Here is a 10,958-nt window from a genome sequence, read left to right as displayed (position 1 = left end):
AAAAATGAAAAGGACAAACAGACAAACAGTACACATGACACAACATAGAAAGCTAAAGAATAAACAACACGAACCCCACCAAAAACTAGGGGTGATATCAGGTGCTCCTTTTAGTTAAACTTGGAGTAAGATAAAAACGACGAAGGGGGAGGGGCTAACAACCTTGACAACCAATGAGGGTCTTGCACGGTCGGCCATTTTTTGCTTTTAAAAAACTAATTTCTACTTTATGGAAGTTATTGAATACATTATATGAATAAAACGTGAAATGAACAATAATTTAAAAAAAAACAAAAAACAAATATAAGTAATGAATGAACTAGCATAAAATAATAAAAAAACAGCCCCTAACTTAAACAAGTAAAAAAATAGGATCCTTTGAAAGCCGAAACTAGTTTTATCTTTCAGTCACAATCAAGGTTGATTCGTAGTTGACATTTTTTTTACCCGGAAAACCACAACACGAAATGTATTATTGGTTCAGACGAATAGTTTAAAAATAGGTGACAGAAAAACAGACTGAAATTTGGCCTATTTTTTTAAGAATTGGCAGTTACAGAAACACGTGTTCCTCGGTCAGCACACCTTTGGTACTGTAAATAGACTTCAATACATCACACCCACTGGACCCGGCTCAAAGTCAATTGACCCTACAAGTTTTAACTCAATAGATAAAGAAAGATGTGGTATGAGTGCCAAAGAGACAACTCTCCATCCAAGTCACAATTTATAAAAGTAAACAATTATAGGTCAATGTATGGCCTTCAACACAGAACTTTGGCTCACACCGAATAGCAAGCTATACCGGGCCCCAAAAAAAAACTAGTGTAAAACTATTGAAATGGAGAAACCAACTGTCTAATCTATATAAAAACGAAAAACGAGAAACACTTATGAACCACATAAACAGACGACAACAACTGGACATCAGATTCCTGACTTAGGACAGATGCAAACAATTGCAGCGGGATTTGAACGTTTTAATGGTACCAAACCTTCTCCCTTTTCTGAAACAATAGTATAACATCACAACATAGAAAGACACACTATAAAATATCAATTGGAACGACTTAACTCAGTCAAAAAACGTAGTAACACAAATTTACACACAATGAACGAGTAAATTTGATATGTGATACGTTGTAAATACATAATTAATAAAAATATGAGATGATTAAAGTAAAAGTATAAAACTTCTATGAAATGTTGAACAATTTTAGAAAAACATCAACTATGAAAATAATTTTGTTGTTTAGTATACTTCTTCTTCTGTCCATATAATCTTCAAGATATATCTTTTACTCCGTCTGATGTGTTTCTTCAAAAAGAACCAATTCCACCACCAAGTATCTTCTGCGTAACATAAATTTTGAGTTGGAAAAGTACATATATCTTTTTGTTTGCTCAAGGGCCATTATTTTTATTTTCACAATGCAGAATTATTTACATAGCGAACAATATTTCACAATAAAAAAAATTATACATGATAAATCGTCGATTACGAAGCTTGAAACAGATGGTTGCATATTTACAGTTGATTTATAAACATGATGCATGACACTATCAGAAATACCCTTTGAAATTTATTCTGTCTCGACAATTTTATGAATATTCTGTCAAAATTTAGTATTTTTTTAAAAATTTTCAAAATCTAATAGAATTTTTATGAGCCATGATAAAAGAGAATGAGGATACCTTCTCATACTCTATTAAGGCATTTACACTTGCAAAATGTTGACGTTTTTAGTTTTTATGATAGTCGGAGCTATAGTTTTGAAAGCGGATGATGAGCCCTGCGACAATAAAAGATGCGACCCGGATATTTGTAAGTTGTAATAATTAATTACCATATTCAAATTTAAAAGGTAAAATTGTTAAACTAAGTATATCTTTTTATATTGCTGTTCCAATAAAAGATGATTATGTGCAGGCACTGTCATTATATTTGCTTGAAGCTGAATTTTCGATTTGCCTCTTTGCAAAATATTTTGTAGAACTTTTTATGTCGTAGGTTCGGTTTCAAATAGCTACATTCTTAAATATCGTAAATGCATATCCGTAGATATATAAATTCCTATTTGGATTTCTAGACAAGGCTTACAAATGAATGATAATGTCTGTGACTTGATATGAGAAAGTATTTTTATTTTTAAATGCTCGTCCTAATATCACATTAAACAAGTACATGCATATTCAGATTTCTAAGGCAATAGTATTTAAATTCTTGATTGCCACCGGTTCAACCTTCACATTAAACAAGAAGATGCATATTTAAATTTCAACTTCTGGATGTCAATTGATTTCTAATTTGTTTTGTTAGATTGCTGTCTTGTTGACGTTTGTCCTTCAGCTAATGTTTAATATAATAGTTGTCCTACATTTACAGAGAAATCGAAAGTCGTTTATATTTTTTACATCTGTTGTTAAAATAAAGGTTGGAAACGCATGCTGGTCTTTTTTACCACCTATGTTCCTTGACACTTGGGCCTTAAAGTATAAGGTCCACGTTTACATGTTTATAATAGTGAACAAATATATTTGTTTATCTTTTAGTACTAAAGGAGTGTCGCAATGATCCAACCCTTTTACTTCCACACCCTGGTGAATGTCAGGTTTACTACGACTGTTCTGTGCTTTATGAGAATGTTCCAAGATATTTTGAGCAGCATTTAGAGGAATGCCGTTACCCTCTTCTGTTTTCAACGAAATCTCTGAAGTGTGAACAGCCTGAAGATGTCGACTGTGGAGAACGCAGGGAATACAAAGACAGATGTAAATATTTTTGTCAATTATCGAAAAATGAAACAAAAAGTTCACAAACTAGAGGCTCTAAAGAGCCTGTGTCGCTCACCTTGGTCTATGTGCATATTAAACAAAGGACACAAATGGATTCATGACAAAATTGTATTTTGGTGATGGTGATGTGTTTGAAGTTCTTACTTTACTGAACGATTTTACTTCTTACAATTATATCTATAATGAACTTTGCCCATTAGTAACAGAGAACTATATTTGGTAAAAATTTACATAAATTTACCAAATTAATGAAAATTGTTAAAAATTGACTATAAAGGGCAATAACTCCTTAAGGGGTCAATTGACCATTTAGGTCATGTTGACTTATTTGTAGATCTTACTTTGCTGAACATTATTGCTGTTTACAGTTTATCGCTATCTATAATAGTATTCAAGATAACCAAAAACGGCAAAATTTCTTTAAAAATTACCAATTGGAGGGCAGCAACCCAACAACCAGTTGTCCAATTCATCAGAAAAATTCAGGGCAGATAGATATTGACTTGATTAACAATTAAACTTCTTGTCAGATTTGCTCTAGATGCTTTGGTTTCATAGTTATAAGCCAAAAACTGCATTTTACCCCTATGTTCTATTTTTAGCCGTGGCGGCCATCTTGGTTGAATGGCCAGGTCATCGGACACATTTTTCAAACTAGATACCCCAAAGATGATTGTGGCCCAGTAGTTTCAGTGGAGATTTTGTAAAAGATTACTTAGATTTATGAAAAATGGTAAAAGATTGACTATAAAGGGCAATAACTCCTAAAGGGGTCAACTGACCATTTTGGTCATGTTGACTTATTTGTAGATCTTCCTTTGCTGAACATTATTGCTGTTTACAATTCATCTCTATCTATAATAATATTCAAGATAATAACCAAAAACAGCAAAATTTCCTCAAAATTACCAATTCAGGGGCAGCAACCCAACAACCGATTGACCGATTCATCTGAAAATTTCAGGGCAGATAGATCTTGACCTGATAAACATTTTTATCCCATGTCAGATTTCCTCAAAATGCTTTGGTTTTTGAGTTATAAGCCAAAAACTGCATTTTACCCCTATGTTCTATTTTTAGCGGTGGCGGCCATCTTGGTTGGTTGACCAGGTCACGCCACACATTTTTTAAACTAGATACCCCAAAGATGATTGTGGCCAAGTTTGGATTAATTTGGCCCAGTAGTTTCAGAGGAGAAGATTTTTGTAAAAGATAACTTTAATTTACGAAAAATGGTTAAAAATTGACTATAAAGGGCAATAACTCCTAAACAGGTCAACTGACCATTTTGGTCATGTTGACTTATTTGTAGATCTTACTTTGCTGAACATTATTGCTGTTTACAGTTTATCTCTATCTATAATAATATTCAAGATAATAACCAAAAACACCAAAATTTCCTCAAAATCACCAATTCAGGGGCAGCAACCCAACAACCGATTGACCGATTCATCTAAAAATTTCAGGGCAGATAGATCTTGACCTGATAAACATTTTTATCCCATGTCAGATTTCCTCAAAATGCTTTGGTTTTTGAGTTATAAGCCAAAAACTGCATTTTACCCCTTTGTTCTATTTTTAGCCGTGGCGGCCATCTTGGTTGGTTGACCAGGTCACGCCACAAATTTTTTAAACTAGCTACCCCAAAGATGATTGTGGCCAAGTTTGGATTAATTTGGCCCAGTAGTTTCAGAGGAGAAGATTTTTGTAAAAGATAACTTTAATTAACGAAAAATGGTTAAAAATTGACTATAAAGGGCAATAACTCCTAAACGGGTCAACTGACCATTTTGGTCATGTTGACTTATTTGTAGATCTTACTTTGCTGAACATTATTGCTGTTTACAGTTTATCTCTATCTATAATAATATTCAAGATAATAACCAAAAACAGCAAAATTTCCTCAAAATTACCAATTCAGGGGCAGCAACCCAACAACCGATTGACCGATTCATCTGAAAATTTCAGGGCAGATAGATCTTGACCTGATAAACATATTTACCCCATGTCAGATTTGCTCTAAATGCTTTGGTTTTTTAGTTATAAGCCAAAAACTGCATTTTACCCCTATGTTCTATTTTTAGCCGTGGCGGCCATCTTGGTTGGTTGACCGGGTCACGCCACACATTTTTTAAACTAGATACCCCAATGATGATTGTGGCCAAGTTTGGTTTGATTTGGGCCAGTAGTTTCAGAGGAGAAGATTTTTGTAAAAGTTAACGACGACGGACGACGACGACGGACGACGACGGACGACGGACGACGGACGCCGGACGCCAAGTGATGAGAAAAGCTCACTTGGCCCTTCGGGCCAGGTGAGCTAAAAATGTGTGATTCTAATTCGAATAATAATTAATCAATGAATCAAATATGATTAAAACTAAAATTTATCACAGATCACAACACTTTTTATGAACTTTTTTTATTTCATCTTAAGAATTTTAAATTATCAATTATTTATATAAAAAAATATCAATTATAAAGACAGATTAAATCATATCTTTCGAGAAAAAACTCATCAAAGATACCAGGGTAATAATTTGGAAAGCCAGTCGACCCTCCTATTTCATGTTTTTCTTGTACATCTAATCATTAAGTCTTAGCAGTGCCGTTCTTTTAAAGAAAACAGTTTGAATTTAATTCGAATACGAAGTTGAAGAACATTCATCAAAATTTTAAAAATTGAACACCTACAAATTTTAAACATTTTTAAAAAGAGTGATTATCATATCTGAAACAATTACCAAACAAATGTTCCAAACATCATTCAGAGCGATATTGGTTCATTTTCCCCAACTATCATCTATTCATATATTATAATTTGAAATTATAGTTTATCCCTTTAATTTCTCACTTTAATTTCAGGTGATTACCGAAGAGAACAGTGTGGGACTTCCCATTGTTACTGTCAACTTAGATATCCTAGCTGCATCGGAAAAACTGATGGTTTGAATAGCTTCCCCTACAGACCAAATACGCCATACTATATCATTTGTGAAAACCAACGTCTTAAGAGTGCTGGTTTATGTGGGAAGGATTCGGTTACGGGAAAACAAATGTTCTTCATAAAAAATGGATGCTTTTGAAAAATAAATTTTGATATTTTTGTCATTATTCTCTGTATAATAGATAGTCAATATTTATTCACAGATGACGTATTGAAATGGTACATCAAAAAACATTAACATATTCATATGAATATAAATAGATAACATTGCGCATGACCAATACTATATATTATACCTCAAATTACGAAGTACATGTAAGTGATGACAAATTGAATGTAATATACCACCCACTTAGTACTTCCGTTTTACTCTGCCACTGCAATGATTTGATATTTCTTCTGCCGGGAACTTTATGTTGATGAAAGTACCTTTGAGTAATTTCCAGAACTGTGCTTAGGAATTTTGTTTACTTGTTACCAATCTTATAAAAATAAGAAGATGTGGTATGATTACCATGCAACGAGACAACTCTCCACAAGAGACCAAATGACACAATTCTCTTCTTAGAAAGATCTGATTAGGTTTGGAACTTTATCATGATGAGTTGTACTGTGTTTAAATTTTTATACCTGCTGTTAATTATTTTGTTAACGAAACTTTGATTTTGTATTAGGCACACAATGTATTGAATTCTCTGTTACATATCACTAGTATATACCTTCTGTATTATGAAGTGATTTAATATTTGGATCGGAACGTCATCATGTACTAGTAATGTTCCAATATAATTTTTCCTTTTATTTGTCAGCGATTTTCATTCTCTGGCAGTCACTTTCAAAATTTGTATTAAAATTTGTATTAATCCATACCAAATGAGAATTAATTTAATTGTATGTGAATAGGTTATTGAAAGTGGTGCACAGCGTTTTCGTATTTTTGCTCTTCCAATTTAGTTTATTTATGCAAAATACGTATTTAAAGTTGGAAATGCGTAATCGGTGGGAGTAATTGCTATTATATCATATTACCACCTTGACAGTGAACTACTCAAACTTATATGTTTTGACAAAAAGGAAAGAATGATCTTTTAATAGAGATCGCGTGTTCAAACTATATCAATAAGACTGAACATTGTATGATGATTTAACAACAAAAAGCTAAAGATACCAAGGGGATCTTGTATGAACTTTTTGTGATCGAAAGTAAAATGTAAAAGAGATATTATGGTTGAGGTCTTCACAAACTTGTAAAACCACCACTAAATCCCTGGTTGTCTGGAACTTTGTCAATGGTTATTTTATGTTATTTTGATGTCTTAGTAATTTAAGGAGTTGAGTGATGAGGTGACGGATGTTTGCTTTCATAATTATAAAGTATTTTCATTTTACCTCCATGCTTCTACGAACTCGATATGATTCAAAACACGTCGTATTGTACAAGACATTTGTCTATTGTTAAAGACTAGATGTTGACTTCGAAATTTATTTTTACTGATACATTTTTGTTTGCTGCTACGATCATTGGTGCATTACCCACATCTTATGTTATTCCTGTAACGCCAACCGTTTAATGGCCGTGTTATGTAATATTCTGCTGTCAATTTGTGTGTTCACACTGCGTTTTTTTTTTTTTTTTTTTCTTTTTTTTTTTAATAAACCTATGCTCAATGTGTAAAATAATAGAATAAAGCTCTCTTTAAAGTAAGAGATATCTTCAAGTTGTAATATCTTTTTTGAATTTTTGGACTTATTAAACAAAAGGAAAATTTTCATTTTATTTCATGTTCCAAATCAGATTCACAATATGGCTAAAAATGTGCGCTGTGTTAGTTGATAGTGTATTCCATTTTCTGCTTACCCTTCCGGAGAACCTGAGATCACCCCTAGTTTTTTGGTGGGGTTCGTGTTGTTTATTCTTTAGTTTTCTATGTTGTGTCGTGCGTGCTGTTGTTTGTTTGTCTTTTTCATTTTTAGCCATGGCGTTGTCAGTTTGTTTTAAATTTATGAGTTTGACTGTCCCTTTGGTATTTTTCGTCCCTCTTTCATAATTGAGACTTTCCTTTAACTCGATTTTTTATTTTGATATTTTTCGATTTGTTTTTCGATATCAATGGCACTTATTTTTTTAGATAAGCCACCATCGATATAAGGGAAATAGGAGACAGTTGACTTTAAAATATGTCATACTTTAATCGCTACGAATCGAGAAGAGTTGTCAATAAAAACATTGACTATCAAAGATTTGCTATCACACCAAAGCTTAAACTAATTAGGGAGGGATAAATCCTACTTTGTAAAGGATCACTCTGATTCGAACAAAAAATTCTCTGAAACTGATATTATCAAGATGCTTGATTTCTTGATTGACAACATATTTGTTACGTTCGGAGGAAGTGTTTTTCAACAGACTGTCGGCATTCCAATTGTAACAAACTGTGCCAATCTACTTGTCGACTTGTTTCTTTATAATTATAAGGCTGACTTCATGCAGGAACTTCTTAGGAAGAAAGATAAGAAGTTAGCAATATCCTTTAACTCTTCTTTTCGCTATATAGATGATGTTCTTTCACTAAATAATTCAAAATTTGGTGACTATGTGGAACGCATCTATCCAATCGAGCTAGAGATAAAGGATACTACAGATATACAGTTAAGTCGGCCTCATATCTTGACTTACATCTAGAAATTGACAATGAGGGTCGGTTGAAAACAAAACTTTACGACAAAAGAGATGATTTCAGCTTTCCAATTGTGAACTTTCCATTTCTAAGTAGTAACATTCCAGCAGCACCTGCATACGGGGTATATATCTCCCAATTGATACGATTTTCCCGTACTTGCATTTTTATCATGATTTTCTTGATAGAGGGTTGCTGCTCACAAGGAAGCTATTAAACCAAGAGTTCCAAATGGTGAAGTTGAAATCATCCCTTCGTAAATTTTACGGACGCCATCACGAGTTGGTTGACCGTTATTGAATAACCGTTTCACAAATGATCTCGGATATGTTCCTTACGTCGTAACTACAATCCCCTTCTCTTTCATGGGTGTGACCTACCGGGTTAGACTGTTTGCCGGATTTGATATCACATATACAACACGACGGGTGCCACATGTGGAGCAGGATCTGCTAACCCTTCCGGAGCACCTGAGATCACCCCTAGTTTTTTTGGTGGGGTTCGTGTTGTTTATTCTTTAGTTTTCTATGTTGTGTCGTGTGTGCAGTTGTTTGTTTGTCTTTTTCATTTTTAGCCATGGCGTTGTCAGTTTGTTTTAGATTTATGAGTTTGACTGTCCCTTAGGTATATTTCGTCCCTCTTTTAGCATGAAATATCAACACAATATTATCATTGCAGACAAAAAAGTCCTTTCAGATTGTTTTTTTTTTATTTGTGTTTGCTTGCTACGTTCCATCTTTTTGTGTTTTTTTATTTGTAATTGTTAGCATATTTAACATAACCAACTCGGTGAAAACCAAATTGTGTTACTCAACCTTCTTTCATTTCAAGGCACCCCAATAAGGTTCGTCTCTGTGAATCTTATTTTATCTTTAGTTAATATGTGTTAAACATCATTAGGAATCTTAACTTTTAGTTCAGTCTTTGTCATCACTATGTGTTGCATTGTTTTATCTCAATTTAGTGAAAAGAAAACAGAAACAAATAAAAATGTATAACACCACGAAAAAAAAATCTTTGTTTGCCCATAAAAAAAAGACGGACGGACATGCAGGTTGTGAAAAAAAAATAGTAATTTGCGCCACTGACGCTATTTTTATGAAAAAAAAATTTAACATAATACAATTTATTAAGATTAAGAAATAGCATACAAAAATAACAATTATTATTATTACCAAAAACATATTACTAACAACCAATCTATCGAGTATATAGAAACACGTACAGTTTTTCAAAAGTGTTTTCATGAAATGCAAAAAGGAGCACTTTTTCTTCATGAAAATAACTTGAAATAGCTGCAATTCTTTTCTAAACTTTATGAAAATAAAACTACAAATAAAACTGCGGGTGTTTGCTCGTAAAATAATTAACCAATATAATTTTATGAAGATTAAGTAATAGCATACATATATAACGTAAAAAATAAATAACTTTTATCATAATCATCATAAAAGGTGCATCAGAAGTCTTTTCTTGTTTATACCTTCATACGAATCACTAAAAGCCAACATATTGAAGTAAAATCCAGTCTGAGGTAGACTTTTCATGAGAAAGATCTTATAGAATATTTATTTGTGTTACGTTGCTATAGTACAATAATGACGTTTATAAGATAGAATACAATGTGTTGAGGTTTTGGTTTCAGTTGTTTTAATCATATTTCTGATTATCTTTCTTGATTTTTGCTTCATCAGAAACAACCATAGACTAAATTTGAACTTTTGAAAAAGTCTTTAAAAAGGGTCAATTTTACCTGAGAAGCAATGCCATCAGCTAGATTTTATCGAATCACAACATTTATACTAAAATTAATGTATCATCGATAAAAATAGAAGGTGTAAAGAATCTCAAAAGTATTCATGTATCAAAATCATTCTTTGTAAAAGTTCTATTATCTTCAAACTTGATACTTTATAAATAATTTATATTTATCTAAAGTCACATAATTGAAAGTAGAAGGGCCATTTAATATCCTAAAACTGATTGATTGTAAGTGAATAATAGTTTGAAAATAAAGAAAATAAAATGATGGCAAGTGTAATGACGTATATAATGTACTAGTAATGTACAAAAGACAGATTTCACAAATACTGACTTTTTCTTATGTTTCTTGTTTACACGTCTTCTATGTTTGCTAACTCGTCAGGATTTTACGTTATGCTATAAAGTTTGAACATGAAGTACACCCTTCTTTTGTGAGTGAAAACTTTCAAAATGATAAGAAGTTTTCATGCTATAATCTTACCATTTTCAGCGATAATGTATAACATTCAACATTACATGATGAGTATTTTTTGTTACGTTGCTATAGTACAGTTACAATGAAATACTACATGTTGATACTTTTATTTCTGTCTTTAATCCCGTTCTTCGCATTTGTTTTTGAATCATATTGCTGATTAACAAATGTAGCTTCTGTGGCGTCTTCATCATCATATCCAAAATTGTCCATATCGACGTCATCTTTATATTTCTGTGACCCTTCTTCTTCACCATAACGAGCGACTTTATTGCTTCTTGCTTTGTTTCTGTAAGAC

General features: G+C 32.5%; 2 protein-coding genes across 2 annotated transcripts in view; one reads left to right on the top strand and one right to left on the bottom strand.

Moving 5' to 3' along the window:
• The first annotated feature begins 1,690 nt into the window (after nucleotides 1-1,690).
• On the top strand, nucleotides 1,691-5,907 carry LOC139490480 (uncharacterized). The gene is made up of 3 exons (XM_071277254.1): nucleotides 1,691-1,825; nucleotides 2,554-2,772; nucleotides 5,662-5,907. The coding sequence occupies exons 1-3, from the start codon at nucleotides 1,732-1,734 to the stop codon at nucleotides 5,880-5,882; spliced, it is 534 nt and encodes a 177-aa protein (XP_071133355.1). The 5' UTR covers nucleotides 1,691-1,731; the 3' UTR covers nucleotides 5,883-5,907.
• A 3,630-nt stretch (nucleotides 5,908-9,537) lies between these two features.
• Nucleotides 9,538-10,958, bottom strand: part of LOC139489282 (fibropellin-1-like) — a 31,833-nt gene continuing 30,412 nt past the window's right edge. Inside the window, exon 8 of the mRNA XM_071275555.1 lies at nucleotides 9,538-10,949. Within this exon, the coding sequence (XP_071131656.1) occupies nucleotides 10,751-10,949 (199 nt within the window). The 3' untranslated portion in view covers nucleotides 9,538-10,750. The remainder of the gene's footprint in view (nucleotides 10,950-10,958) is intronic.

The sequence above is a fragment of the Mytilus edulis genome, chromosome 9, assembly GCF_963676685.1.
Source record: "Mytilus edulis chromosome 9, xbMytEdul2.2, whole genome shotgun sequence".
Classification (NCBI taxonomy): Eukaryota; Metazoa; Mollusca; class Bivalvia; order Mytilida; family Mytilidae; genus Mytilus; species Mytilus edulis.
This window is presented reverse-complemented; position numbering and strand designations above follow the sequence as displayed.